Source organism: Aulonocara sp. 'chitande type north' Nkhata Bay, linkage group LG18 (assembly GCF_057382095.1).
Source record: "Aulonocara sp. 'chitande type north' Nkhata Bay isolate Kocher_YH1m ecotype deep benthic linkage group LG18, A_spYH_male_GT1.1, whole genome shotgun sequence".
NCBI lineage: Eukaryota > Metazoa > Chordata > Actinopteri > Cichliformes > Cichlidae > Aulonocara > Aulonocara sp. 'chitande type north' Nkhata Bay.
The window spans coordinates 8,041,145-8,056,482 of record NC_141361.1 but is presented as its reverse complement, the minus strand read 5'-3'; the positions used below and the strand labels follow the sequence as shown (position 1 = coordinate 8,056,482).

Sequence of the window (15,338 nt, the reverse complement as noted above, 5' to 3'; positions counted from 1 at the left end):
CTGCATCTAAACTAGGCAAAAGACAACAAAACCACCAGCAGAGATTCGCATTACTAAATAACATGTACACAGAAAACACATGAAGCCAATAGTAAATGCACGCAGGTGCAAACACACACACACCTCATCTTATCAACCTATAAAAAGCTGCAAGGTGAGTACTTGTCGATTTGTTTGTGCACGTTGCCGTTTCTGTTGCGTTTGCGATACAACACGGCCGCGCGTGCTCCCTCTGCGGCCTCTTATTCCCCCGGTGGAGATGAAATGTAATGGAGTCGATTCAATAAGAGCGCCGCCTCCTCAGAAAATGTGGAGAATCAAATCACGCCAAATCCCTCGGAGCCTTCCCAGCATTCACTGCTGCCTCGTAGTTGGGAGGGGAATAAAACAATGGTTGCTAATTCACTTGGCTCTTTGCACACTTATTCTCACACAACAGGGGCAGAGTGTGATACAGCAAACGTCGAGAGCTAATAAAGCTGCTTAAAAACATGCCGTCTACATTATGTTTTCACTGAATTCAGGTAATTAATTTCAGTAAACAGAAAAGAAGCACCCAGTGAGTGAGCTGGTAAAACTTTCACGGGATATTGTCTCCCATTACTTCTTAATTACGCTTCCTAGGCTACAAATGTTACCAGATGCCAAGTATAAATACTAAAAGCACTAGTCGCAATAGCGGGTAAACACTGGGGGAGAGGGGATAAAATCACCACACTTTGAACAATATTTAGCTTGGCAGGCTTCGGAAAGCAAAAGAAAGAAAATAATGTCTCAGCAGTGAGGTTATGCAATTTGGTTGAGAGCCAAAACAAAAACATTAAAAAAGAAAGAAAAAAAGACTGTTTTCAACCTGATACTACACCGTACCACCTACGCGGTAAACCACAGAGTAACAACTAAAACATCATGTGCTCCAATATGCTGTCTCGCTAAAATATGCGGCTGTGGATATAAATAAGAGACATCTAAGAGAAACATTTTATCCTGAAAGCAGCAAAATTTTGTTTCAGGCTTGTTGCAGCAGACTGCTTGAGCCTATAGGACTGTGTGGTCATTTTCCTTAAAGCAAAGGAAACGGTAGACGGCTCCCAAAGGCACACACGAAGCTCCTTCCAGCCTCTTTAGCTGTTTTTGTTTTTACACCACTGCGGTTAAATTGAAATTTCTGACCGTGTTTTGTTTGAAGGAAAAAGAGGCAATTAAAAATGAATTCCACTGGATATTTATGTAGCTGCAGCTACTTTTTTTTGCGTTTCCCCTTGGAGTGACCCGCACGACAGCGCTAAGAAAGCCAATAGTACGTTTTACAGGCCCAGAGGGAATTAAGAGACTAACGGGGGCGGTGGGATTCTGGTATTCTAATCTGGACACTCGGGAATATTTTTAGCCTTATTGTTCGCTGTGTTCAAAGTGACAGACGAGGTTACAGATGAATTTCCTTTTGGCTAGAACGCGTTTGGATAACATGTTTTGGGAAGATCAAGGTGACAATGCTGATGATCAGCAACTATTAGTAGCAGCAGAAGGAACAGTGGTAACAGGAAAAAGGAAGACTTGTGTCTTGTTCGGTGTCGTGTTGCCTTGTATTTAAGCTGTTTTGCCCCTTTTTGTGTTATTATTAGTCTTATGGCCTGTCAATCATTGTGTTATTCTGTGACTTGAAGAACAACTGGGATAAAGGTTACCATACTGTAGCTGGCAGGCCTCGTATAGACTACTGCAACACATTATTTTCATGCCTCACATGAACATTCACATGATTTATTATGCTCTTTTTTATGCACGTTTACATACTTTAGCATTGCGATGCATGCAGTTCTGTTTTTGCTCTGCATCTTATGGTTTTCGCAGAGATCAGCGTTTTAATTTGTGCTTTGTGTTTTCAGTGCAAATCAAAATGTAGCCATGTTAAAAAGGATACCATGCGAAGATAATTATTATATTTATGTAACATGCTGAACCTAGATCGCTCTGCCACAGCTTTGTCTTCTTCAGTTTTACTGCGAGTCATAATCTTGTGACAGTCACAACATCGCGGCACCAACAAAAGGCGCACACAAACAGCAGAAAACACAACTGTGACATTTTGAAAGCCATGATTTGGGGCGTGTAATGGGCACAACTTAACAGATGGTCAGAGATCAATCTGCTTTTCTCGAGCAAATAAACAGTTTCCTGGTTTGAACGATGTAAAAACAGCGAACGCAACACAGAGCGACATCCTGTGCACGTCGAGCATTTACGCTGACTACAATGAAACCTTTCACACGCGTGCCATTTTAGAGAGAAGTGTTAATGTTGGAGGAAAAATAACATTTTCCTTCACTGCCTGCTTCTAAGGACATGTTATTGCTTTGATTAAATCTCCACAATCCTCAAGCTCTGATATCAGCTCACACTGCCATTTGAATCCCACAATAACAAACCCCCCCCTCTGTCAGGTGAGAGCCCCCCCACGCACACACTCTGCCACCCACCCCGATGTGCTTGGCGTTGCAGGATCTAATTCACTTCCTGTTCAGCAGAGGGGGGCAGACAGGAAACAGGAAACGTGCTTCCCGAATCTCTCAAAAGGTATATTCTTCTAATACTCAGGGGAGATGAGAAAGGAACACAATATCTTTCAGACGTTTGTGTCCCCGGCTGCTACACTGCTGTAATCAAAGCTTCCTGAAAAGAGCAAGTGTTCTGGGGGAGAATAGGTAGCTAGGAGGACATTATGAAAAGAAACAGTGTATCAGCTATGTGCAAAATTATAGAAAATTCTTTATTGAAGCAAGGAAAGACTTTATTATTTGCTCTGAAACCTGCCAGAGCTACTTACATTATCAGAAGAGACCAATATTGGTTACATTGATGTCCAAATGAGTCACGTCTCTTTTAAACAGTGATGTCTTAGAGAAAACAACGAAAAAAGCTTTGTGAGCATGATTTTAGGGATGTATTTGTCATTTTAATTCCTTATTTGTTGACAAATGTGACCGTCTCTTTACAAATCGATTCATAGTTTTCTTTGTAAGAACACGCAAACTTTCCATCACAATTTTGTCCTTAACTTGCTTTCTCGGTCCAGAATCTCCACATTCAACTTTACAAAGAAACAATCAGAAAATCCTTATATTTCCATATTTGTAAGTAGTAAAGACTTAAAATGTTTGCTTGATGAAAGAGATTTAATTTTCAAAAAAATCTGCTTATTAAAATTATTTCAGCCTAATCCATTTGCCTGTCGCCGATCCTAAACTGCAGCAGCATTTCCACAAAACTCATGCTTCCCCATCTCTAAGAGGTATTAAACTAAGAAAATCCCAGTAGTCTGAGTGAGAGGGAGGAGAAAAAACCTCATTAATTGCTTATGTGGTAAATGAGTGAAATGGCTACAGATTTTAATAAGATGATGATGATTAAAGCCTAAATCACTGGTGAATTCCATCACCTAATTAAATAAGGCTTCGTATCTGTAATGCTAGTATATCATCTTCTGTTGTGCATCTGCATGCCTTAATACAGTGCCACTGAACAAAAAATAAAAAAGGAGGGAAGTGTGCAGTGACAACAGCAGCACAATGAATTATGAATCGATACGTGCTACGGCACTCTTGAAGTAGACACAGGCTGCTGAGGTCATCTGGGGATGTGTGAAAACCACAAGGAAGACAAACCCATTCATTCAGCTGTGGAGCTACTTGCCCGCACAGACTACGTTTCTGCTGCACAGCAGGTTTTCCTCAATTTGCTTCAAGTTCCCCAAATCCATCTTAGGGCCACGAATCTCCGCGTTCATCGATCGGAGCAGGATTGGGGAGCAGCTCAGCACCAGCGTGCAGTGCTGAGAACTCTGCTTCTGACGACCTGCATGATTTTTAAAACAATCTGGCTTTTGTTTGCTCTTTGCTGTGGAGTTGGCGTTTGGTTATGCGGGGGAGTCTCGTGGTGCCATTTGGCTGCTCTACAGAAACAAAACAGTGTCAATGACAAAGAGGCTCTTTATGTCAAGCCAGGGTGATTATTTTAAAAATGACTGACAGCTCTCAATTAATGAGACTGAAGGTTTGAGCTGCCAGTAGCTCAGGTAGTATTGTCCGTGGGAAGACAGGAAAATGATGGAAATGCAATAAAAGTGAAAAGGTGGCAATAAGGTGAAACCAACAAGAGCACAAAAGACAGTGAAAGAGAGGTAGAAAGGTCAAGAGAGACAGAAAAAGAGACAGATATTCAAAGGTTTCCATTCACTCACTGCCTCCCCCGAGTATTCCCACATCCCCCTGAGAGCAGCTCATGGTGTCTAGCAGTCGGCGAGCTGACATTTACCGCCTGCCTTCTGTTGCTGTGATTATTTTCTCCTCCAGGTGTGATAGCTAGCCTGCCGTCTCTGTGCAATAATGCCGCCTCAGAGTTACGAGAGCTGGGGAGGCGAGGCGGAATGAGACCTGGACAGACCTTTTACTGAAATACCACAGGTGAGCCGCACTTTGGAAGTACAGGTAAGAAGGTTGCTGAACTGTGACTGGCAGCCCGTCACCTGGCTTAGAGGGAAGTGGCTTCTGAGGGGGAATCTGACTCCAGAGGTATTCATGAATTAATTTTGCCAATACTAAAATAAATAATAGAGAAATGAAATAAAATCCACATGATTCACAAAACAGTTCACTTCTTACCTGTCTGCAGACGGAGGTCGCTCGTTGCGCGCCTTGCTAACTTGGGTGTAGAGGGTATCGGAGTGCTGGTGCTGTGGATGGATGTGAGGGTGCTCATCACGGGGGCTGTGGGGGCGACTATGGCCACTGTCCATGGAGCTGTTAAGTTGGTTGATGCCAGCGTACTGGTGGTCCTCCTCAGAGGATCTCTCCGGCGATCGACTTATATCCAGAATCTCAGCGTAGTCTCGTTCCCTGGCCTGACGCTCCCGCAGCTCTCTGGTCTTAGCTTGGATCCTGATAGTAAAGATGATGTTTACATTAAAATCCAATAACAATCTTGTGGTTGAAATGATCATATTAAGACATAATATTGCCGTTTATCCCAAGTAAAAATCTAGGCAATGTCTGATCAGTTGCATTTTGTACTTTTCCTTAAAAATCAAGGTTAAAAAAAACTAACCAGGAAATGTATTTATTATACATTTACTATTGGGTGATAGGTTTATCCAGCCTGGGGGCTGTTGTTGTTGTTTTTTAAAACTTTAAGGTGAAAAAAAAAAGAGAAAAAAAAGGGATCTTATCTGCTAAACTTTGGCTCGAGGAAAAAAACTTTACTCTTTGGCTTCTTCTGGCAAGTGTTTGCTGGTTTACTCAAATTACATTTCTGGGTCCTAATGCTCCTTTATTTCAGTAAGCAAGCCCTGAAGCACCTTTTAGAGCCAATTCTTCTCTAATAAGATGGCTAATCTAAAAGGCATTACAATAAAGCAACATTCAGACCTGTATGAAAACAAGGACTGCATAATGGTTAGCCATAAGTTAGCTAGCTAGCTGAAGCATTTCCAAAACCACAACTGTGGATGTAAAAAAAGATGGAAAACTAAACACCAGTGATGTCTGCAGGGTTAATAGAGATGTGCTAAATGAGATATAATCTTCTAGCTCATAGGTAGCTCAAGAGCCATGGGTAGGCTTATATAGTTGGGGAAGATGTAGAATAATTGCTCAATAAAAGTGCATGTCGAGTCCCCAATAGGCAGAGAGAAATGCCATCAAAGTTGAATAATTCTTCAACACAATTTTTGTGTCTTTTGGGATACAGTGGAACCCCGATTTATGAATACCCCATTTCATGAAAAATTCAAGTTACGAAGGCACTGAATAGCAATATTTCTGCCCGTGTTACGGCAAAATGCCCGAGTAACGAAATCCGCTGGCTCTGATTGGCTGAGCCTACAATGCCCACAATGCCTTCCGAATCATGTGACAACCCCTTGGCTTCCGTTCTTGCGCTTCGCTGTTCCACTTGAACGACGTATTGCTGTTCTAGTTAGCAATTAGCCTATAACCTATGGTTCAGCATCGCCTCACTCAAAACGCGCAATGGGTGCTTCGACTTACGAAAGACCCTCGGGAACGAATTCATTTCGTTAGTTGGGGTTCCACTGTATTTTGAACTTTTGGTTTGAAAAATTGAAGACATTTGAAGACAGCACTCTTTCAGAACAACAAACCCAATTCACTGAATAATTAATAATGCAAATAATACTTACTAGTAGCAGGTTCACTAATTATTTGCTTATTTTTAACTGCCAGGTTTCTCAGTATGATATTTTCAGTTGTCTGGTTTCCACTGGCCATTGACAGCAGCCAACTATAAATTGTAAATGCACACTGCAACTAAAAAAAGAGAACGGATGTAGGGCTTCATGGAAAATTGGGATGGTGCCTTACTTTTTTCTTTGTATATAAAAAAAAAAGTCCTGTAGCGTGTCCAATCTAGATGAGAGATGCTGTAAATCTCAGTCGTCACATTAACAAAACACCAGATGAACCATTGTAACATCTGCTGATTGGTTATTGCACTTTTTAACTTTCCATTACAAAACAGAGAGAAGATCTGGAGTCTATTATTTATGCAATTTTCCCCACTGAATAATACCATAAACAATGCATGACAATCTCTTGCCCCCAATAACACCTAGCACAAGGGAAGCATTTTGTATTCACAGAGTAGTGCTAATATATAGCTAACATGCTTTTCTCTTTCTTTCTCCCTCAACAACACATGCAGACACACATCTGACATCTTTCTGTCTGTCACGCACACACAAAAATCACACATTCGCTCTTTCTCTTCAGGCCATTATCTTGTGAATAACTGGCAATGCTATTTTCTATAGCGGGGGGACTACCTATCACGCAGCCCCCGTAATTACAGCCTTGCCAATTATCAGAGCTTTACAACTACCAATTATCATACTGCTCTCTTTTCTGCAGGCCTCTTTTTAATGGCAGTGGGAAAGTGAATGGGACAGGCGCCGTGGTGACAAGGTAGGGGGTGCAAGTGCACTGAAAACTCAGTGGGCTAAAATCTGAAACATTTCCTCCAGAAAAATTGCATGGTGTGCATAATGAAACAATAACTCTAATAACGAGGGCTCCCTACCGGAGACTACAAAATGTGTTAAAAAAAAGAAAGAAAGGAAGAAAAAAAATCAAGGCCAAGTGGGCAGAAATGCTTCACTACTAAAAAGTAGGCTGTTAATGAACTTGATGGTTTCAACGGCTCCCCACTGAATCTGGTCAGGGGGTAGACAATCATTTGTGGCAAAAACGTACACTTATTCCAACAACTTAACTTGAAAGCTTGTGGAGTCGCACGCTGTGTCTTTGCTATTTGTGGACTCAGCGATTATCTAATAGCGCAGAAGGAAGTGAGGCCCTTGAGGGATCTATCTTTAAACCCAGAGGAAAAACTGTTTTCCATCAGTGAAACAGCAACAGCAGCAGAAGTAGTGGGAGCAACTACTGATTGTATGCACAAGCACAGTGGCTGATAAGATAAGGCCAGACATACCAATCCAACGCACGGCCTTTTCTGTGCAGCCCCTTTCCATAACAAGGCACTGCATGGGTCAACAAGGCCACTTGCTGAGTTAGGAGGATGCATCACTGAAACACTCGTGCTGTGTTGTGTGAAAAAGAAACTCTGAATTCTTATGAGCTTACGGATAAAACTATACTATCTTTACGTTTTGCTTCCAGGAAGTTAGACCTCCTTTACATTGTCAAACTTTTTCAAAACTATTCTTCCCACTTAGTTCTCTTGGTTTTGTAAAAGTCTTTCAATGTTTTTTTTTTTTTTTTAACGTTAGCTGGTTTTTCCTCTCGTATTCATTCGATTAACTGAAAGCATGGAGTATGTCCCTGAGGAAACTGGAGCCCTCAAAGACAAAAAGAAGACTTTCTACAGCAGATGAGAGTCATGTTCTTAATAAATATGAAGAAATCCAGCAAAGATGTGACACAGGACCTGAGAAATGACCTGGCCCTTCAGTTGATCCATCTCGTGTTGGCCAAAGACTCATCAGAAATGGCCTCAAAGGAAGAAGCCATTCATAACGGACCCTGACAAGGTGTGTCATATTACACAAGAACTGTACTGACATCAGTGGCCAGAGGTTTCACAGAGTGATGAACCCAAAATGGACATTTTTGGCTCAAGTTGTTATCAATCCAACAGTGAATGTCTACAGCCATCTGTAAAACATGACGGAAGGTCTGTCATGGTCCGGAACTGCATTTCAGCCGGTGAGATGGAGCTCTTGTCGAAACTGACAGAATTATGAACACAGGAAAATACGGCCAGATTTTGATCCACCATGCAAAACCATCTGGAAAGTCACTGATTAGCAACAGCTTCATTTTTTTAGCATGGCAAGGATCCCAAACACGTTGCCAACGCAATGAAAGCATACCAGTAAAGGAAAAAACACACAGTGGAACGCCATCAATCATGGATTGGCCTCCCCAGAGCCTGTGAGAGTTCAAGCTGTGGTGTTGGGGTTTGTTTTGTTTTTCTGCACCCATCTTTTTTCATCTACATAAGCTACATATACATGACCAATAGCTGTCATTGCCCAGAAAACAGCAAGGTGTCCAACTTTTCTGAATTACTTTTAAAGAGTGCAGGAAATGTTACTTTAAGACAAAGACCATGACTGTCTGTGTCAACATGACAAGCACTTAAAATGTTTCACAAACACAAATGCAGCGCTGACTGAAATGGGACAGGAAGGAAAACCACACTTCGCCATATCATTACTCTTAATCCCAAAATACCTGCATGTGACAAGGGTTTCTCGTAAACAAATAACCTTAATGACAGATGAAAGAACTCTTACCGTGTAGAGTAAATCATTAAGAAATCCAATGAGAGGTGGCAAAAGACCCAGAGGGGGAATAAAAACAATGTAGAGCAGAAAGAGAGGAAGAGGCGGCAGATAAAAGGGTATAGAAATGGCAGAATGGGATTTTATGGTAGAAGAAATTTTTGACAAGTGACCTTTCTACCACATCAAGCCAGAACAATGGTCCATTATGTGCTATTGTAGTCATTGTGTAACAAAGCGTTCTCTTACCGGTACTGCTGACACAACTGACAGACTACAGTGAAAGGCAGGAAATACATGAAGGGAGAAGGTCCAGCAGGACAAGGTGGCTGCTGAAAGACGTGGAAATGTTCTATGATTTAGCGACAACTAGCTGCAGTTGGTTTTAAAGCACTTGTGATTTTTGAAGGTTAATACTAAAAGTGTCTGACAATGCATGCCTTAAATATCCTTAATTCACACTTCTGTGTGAATTAAGGATATTTTTAGAAACACACACACACACACACACACACACACACACACACACACACACAAAATGCATTGTACTTAGACTGACGCTGTTCATCTTGAACAAGAGTAGCAGTACTGAGCAAGTGTTGAGGTCAAGGGAAGTTCACTGTGACAAATTACTTCATATACAGCAAGTCTGTGGTATAGATTGAACTTGTAACCTCTGGTCATGTGACTGCTGTTTAAAACAGTTATGTCAGAGCATGATCTGATTTAGTCTACAGACGGCTAAGGCAAAACCTGCTGTGCTGCCCAACAAAAAACGTTTATCTGGACTGATCTGGAAAAAAACCCAACAATCAAACGATAGCCTGTGAGTTAGCACTTAGCGATGGTTGGAAGAAGGGTTTCCATTATAAAGGGGAAAAGACCTCTAGCATGATCAGAGGGGCAGCAAGGACAAAACACCAAATATAGGAAAAAACAGAAAAAATGTAACCATAAGCAGTATTTGTATATAGGGAATGAAAAGATGTAAGTGGAGAAGAAATGCTCAGTGCATCACGGAAAGACCCCAAGCAACCTGAGCCTATATCAGCATAACTAAGGCGATGGTTCAGGGTCACCTGACAGAGCGACAACTACAGGCTTTATCAAAAAGGAACATTTTAAAGCTGATCTTACTATACAGAGGGTGTCAAGTGGAAGCTTGTTCCACAACAGAGTGCTCTGTCTCCTAGTCTACTTTTAGAAACTTTAGAAAGTCTGACAAGTCTGAGAGCAAGGTGCTCTATTAAAACAGTACAATACTATGAGGTCTTGCATTAGTATTGCGAGTACAGTAATTTTAGTAAAGACGATTCGATTTAGATCAAGTAACATAATATAACGTAACAAATTTATGACACTACTGAACAGTTATTCGCATACCTGTATATTTATCTTTTCTTCAAATAGCCTCCACCAGTAGCGTACAATCTGAACTGTCTGTCAAGGTTTGTCTGTCTGCCTTGGGGCTAGGGTCCTTTGAGACCTGAGAATTAAACCTGTGAGGAAATCCATTCATCTAGTCAATCACAGCTGGATTAACCACAGCCTCTGGCAGTGGTCAATCGATACCTTCTGCAGTGAGGTGCCGAAGTTCCCAACGGAACCTCTGCAGAGCGGCTTGGCAATACAGCAAACTGGATCGTTGTTTAACACCAAGGTAGCCGCAGTCTGAGCATGTGCTCCGAGGGATCTCTCGGTCAATATCAGCATCTCTCAGCTTAAATATAAACAAGAAGCGTGTTTGTGCTTTTGGGGTGTTCAGGGATGAGTCACGCCTGGATGGAGTGCCTCTAAGAGCAAACACATTATAAACTAATTAACACATTGACCTAAGAAATACTATGATCTCATTTTATTTTCTGCTTCAAACAGGAACTTTTTACTGCTCTCTGGACATTTTTTTGGTTTCTCTTATAACCATTTTGCCAGATTTCTTTTGGCTCTTTGGCCCCAAGAACTCAACACAACTAAAATTGTTCACACTAACAAAGAGAACTGAGAATCTACAACTCAACCTAAAAACCTAAGAAAAAAACCCCCAACATGCCATCTTTACTTCTAGTATTTCTAGTATGACTTTTAATGAGACTTATGCTTTATCAGCTAGAAATAGGCTGATAACTAATTCACATTTTATGATGCTAATAAATCAAGGTTAATATAGTTTAAAAATAATGTAACCTACATTTCATTTAACAGCACAACAAAAAAAAAATCTAAGTTCTGTAAACTTCTACTTCTGTTTTGAGCTCAAAAAGCTTCACCTCTCTGAGAGTTGGAAATAAAAGCAAACGCAGTTTAATCTACTTTGAATCAGAACGTTATTGCAAAAGCATTACAGTAGGCTACATGTAATTTGTGTCATCCGTGTTTTTATGCATGTGAAATAACATAATGGAGTCCTGAACAGGCTTAAATAGTCCAAGTTGTGTGTAACAAACACACGTGACTGTGATATTTAAGGGCAAGAAATAAGTAGCTAGTACTCATCTCTGAACAGAGTCCAGTATTTACTTTCAGTGTATGGCAATCTCTTATTAAACGAAAAAGTGAGTCCGCCTTGTCTATCTTGAGTCTGTCTTGGACGGGATTAACACACAAAAGGACCAGTCTGAACTTTTAACTATATCCAGCATAACAACCAAATCATCTGACGTGGCCTTTGCGTTAACTTTAAACCAATTAAAAATAAAGACTCAGCCATTATCATATTATTAGACTATCTGCTCTGCAGGCGCAAAGGAAGACTACAAACCAAATTTTCATAATAAGCAACTGTGGGGAGTAATGACTCTTGCCCTACACCAAGAGCAAGGGATTTAATTAGCTGGCAGGGCTGTAATGGCCTTGGCATTTATAAACTGCTGCCCCCCCCCAAAAACCTGGCACTGTGCCTGCCTGACATTTCCTTTGGTGAGGAAAGAGTGGGTTGCAGTGGGAAAAGGACTTGCCACTTGAGGCTTTTTAGTTTTGGGCACCCACGTAGTAAAAGCAAAAGAAGGCACAGGTTCTTTAACCGTGTAGTCATTATTTAAACACAGAGACGATCGATTTATTAAACTGTTAAACAGAGAAAGCAGCTCTTTCAATTAATTTTTATGCAGCTTCATTCAGATTTTTCACACTAAACTGAAAATCCTGTGCTGCTTCAACCATCATTTTTTTTGGGCTCTGAAACTTTAGATGTAATAAAGATAATGGTTGTGCTACAGTTTGAGTCATCTTTACAAGTTAAATGATTACTGCGAGTGTTTTGTTTTTTTTTTTAATCATGCAACCCACGGGACCTGTGAGCATGAGCTCGCTGCTGAACAGAGCTGTGCCTCCAGTGCTGCAGTGAGACCTTTGCAAAGCAGTACTTTCTGTAGGTTCAGGTATGAAAAGCGGCTGAGCCTAGCAACAAAGCTGCTTAGCTGGCAACAGTGAGGTGAACCAAAGCCTGATGGCTGCTGTGAGTGAGATGCATGTCCAAACGAACCCTCTGAATTAGTCTTCTGATTCTAACTAAAAAAACCCAATACGTGTCCAACGAACTGATGCTCAAATATTGACTGTTCAGGTAGAGAACCTTGAAACTATAATAACGTGCTTAGCTGAGAACCAGAGAAAAGTACAGTAAAATGTGGACAATGGTGTCCACATACTTTTGAATAATTTGGGTTTGGCACTAAACATATTTTTCCCTGTGAGGAGACTTTGTCTGAGAATTTTTCTACATACGGTTTGTTTCAAATCTTTTCTTTTTGTGTTTTCACCCTGCAGAAGCTGGGTCTATAAATGTAAATGAGGAAGAGCTCAACTCACCTGCACTGAACTGCTGACTCAGCTAAATACTTATCAATTCAGTTCAGTTCAATTTTATTTCACCGATTCACAAGGTCCCGGGAAATTTTGCCTCAGAGTCAGAAATATTATAATTCAGATCATGCATCAGTACATTTCCATATTTTTATATCTACAAAAAGAAAGCTAACACTTGCGAGACTTTATCAAAGGTGTAAGCATCACAGATGCCTTTGTGTCAAAGTAGCTGAAGATAAAACACAGAAAAACATGAAGGCAACTTTCCTGGCCTGAGATTTTATAAAAATATTCTGCAGTAGATCAAAAACAAAAGAAAACCATCAACATATGAACATTACCTGATGCTGCTGAAGTGAAGCAGAGCAAAGTTACAGCGGTTTTATTAGAGACACAGCTAAGCGTTTTGCACATCTGCATAATTTTAAAAAGTTTAAATTTGTTCAGTATTGAACAGCAGAAATGAGGCTTTCTTGTCGGAAGTACGTAAAAGAAAAAAAACAGCGGCCGACAGCGCTGTAAACAACGGTAGACGTGTGCGTAATAAGCAAGTGAATAAAGAAAACTGATTTTTAGACGGGAAACTGTTCTTGAAGTACAGAGACAGAAAGAGAAAAAACAAGATTCACGGATTGAATCTTGTTTTTTCCGCTGAAACATCAGAATTAGCGAGCTGTCGGCTTTCAGCTCCGACCATGTCCGTGCCGTCAGGTGAGAAAGGCGACATCTCGCTGATTCTGATCCGTCGGCGGGTGCGCGCTCTGTGTTTACGTCTTTGTGCAGAATCCGTGTACTTGCTCTCATTTACTGTTTAGCTGTTTGGTGGTTGTTGAAATTTTGTGAGGTTTAACGTGAGATTCTGGCGTTTCGGGCAAAATAAATTAATATTTAAAAAATCGATTCAGGATTTTAATGAATCGATATCACGTTATCCAACCATAAGTTGCCTCACCTTTCTTGCTCCATCCTCATCTTCATGGTCTCCTCGTCCGACACCTGCGTCTCCTCTGGCCTCCACTTGCTGGAGCCTTTACGATCAATCTTTTCTCCCAGCCGCTCATCCTTTCGGTGCTTCCCAAACCTGAAGACATAAACAATTAATATCCACCACTTCATTAATGCTGCTATACTTCACTTTAATATTTTCTGTTGTATTCAAATTATGATTCGTCACAAGTTACTGCTGCAGTTGCATGACTAGACAGAAAGTCAGAAGCTACGGTGCAATTTCAAGAAACTCTTAATCAGCTAATGTGATGCAAAACTGTCGTCTGAAACACAGATGTGTCTGCCAGAACCTTGACAATAACCCGACTTTTACCAATACGGCTGAAATGTTGTCTGCGATCACAGAAACAGCCCACTGCTACGACTTAACAGTTAATCAAGCCCACAAATGAAGCATTTGAAAAGTAGCTCTCACAAATTCAAACCCAATTCAGTTCTTTTAAAGTTGTGGAGAAGGCGTAGACGCAGCCCATCACAGTAATTATATTCATAGGGAGGGAGTGACGATTCACCGAATAGGAGGCACTGCGAAGATATTTCAGCTTGATTGACTCAGTATAAAGCTGCAGCCTGTTGAAGAAATGACTTTGGCAGCACGCTCGCTTCGACAATGAACCGCCGTGATTATTCACAGGGAAATTGGTCCGCAGAGAATATCTGCGACTTCGAAAGAGACAGCGCTGAGAAAAAACCAAAGAGGTGTGTCTGTGTGTTAATGAAAGAGGAAGACAGCAAACAAGAGGAAAAAAAGGAACACGCACAAGAGAAACTCGTTGAATGAACCATTAAGACCGAAAACTAAACTATGGCGAAGAGCACAAAGACTACCTTGAAAGGAATGTGTGAGCGTCTGTGTGAGAAAGCTTCAGAAGAAAGAGCGATGGAAAAAAAGAAAGTGCAAACTCCAAAAGTAGAGGGCGCTTAAAGAATAAAGAGGATGAGTGTAAATTGCCTGAATATAAGTCCAAAAGAGAAAGAAGAAAAACACTTAGATGACAGGTACGTGAATTTGTGGTTTGCATGGAAATCAATACAGAAGAAAGAGAACTGAAAGCAATAAAAGTAAATACAAAAGTAAATCGATGAGAGAAGCACAAGAACCAACAAAACAAGCAAATGAAGCTGCACATAAAACCCAGAGGTGAGAGAGTGTAGGAGTGAGTTAAACACTGAAAAATAAAAGAGAAAGAAGAAAACGGCAGCGCGCGGGGGAAAAGGTAAGAGAGAAAAATAAATGAATGCAAGCCGGAGAGAAAAATGCATAATGCAAATTTAAATTAAAGTCATATGAATCGTGTAATTCTCTTTGTGGAAAAATACAATGAAATGAGACATGAAAAAAAGAAGAGTATGATAAAAAGTGTATGGAAATTAGTAAAAGATGTGGATCAAAGTCATAGTTCATTAAAAACATAAATAAACTGAGAGAGAAAAAAAGACTTTCCAAGACTTTTTCTGTTTGTGGCGTTTTTAAGAAGTCGCTGATATATTGTTTATATTTCTACTAGTTTAGTAGCAGATATACCATAATTACATAATATGTGATGATACAGTTATAAATTTTGTTGTGATATAAAAACTCTAAGTGTCACAATATCACAGCTTTAGCGAGGCCGCGTGTTTATGTTCGGTGTACACAACAGCAAGTCTGAGAGCGAGAGCAGAAATTCCTGATATGGCTACAAGACGGAAAAGCGGGACTGTAAGC

General features: G+C 40.7%; 1 protein-coding gene across 13 annotated transcripts in view; it reads right to left on the bottom strand.

The window, feature by feature from the left end:
• Positions 1-15,338, bottom strand: part of pard3ab (par-3 family cell polarity regulator alpha, b) — a 245,257-nt gene that overhangs the window by 53,221 nt on the left and 176,698 nt on the right. For all 13 annotated transcript variants that reach the window (XR_015125953.1, XM_086270848.1, XM_086270850.1 and 10 more), the window contains 2 exons: positions 13,575-13,703; positions 4,662-4,937 (listed from right to left, as the gene is read on the bottom strand). Coding sequence is in view for 12 of the 13 variants with exons in the window: in XM_086270848.1 (XP_086126974.1) it covers positions 4,662-4,937; positions 13,575-13,703 (405 nt within the window). In the remaining variant the exon portion in view is untranslated. The remainder of the gene's footprint in view (positions 1-4,661; positions 4,938-13,574; positions 13,704-15,338) is intronic.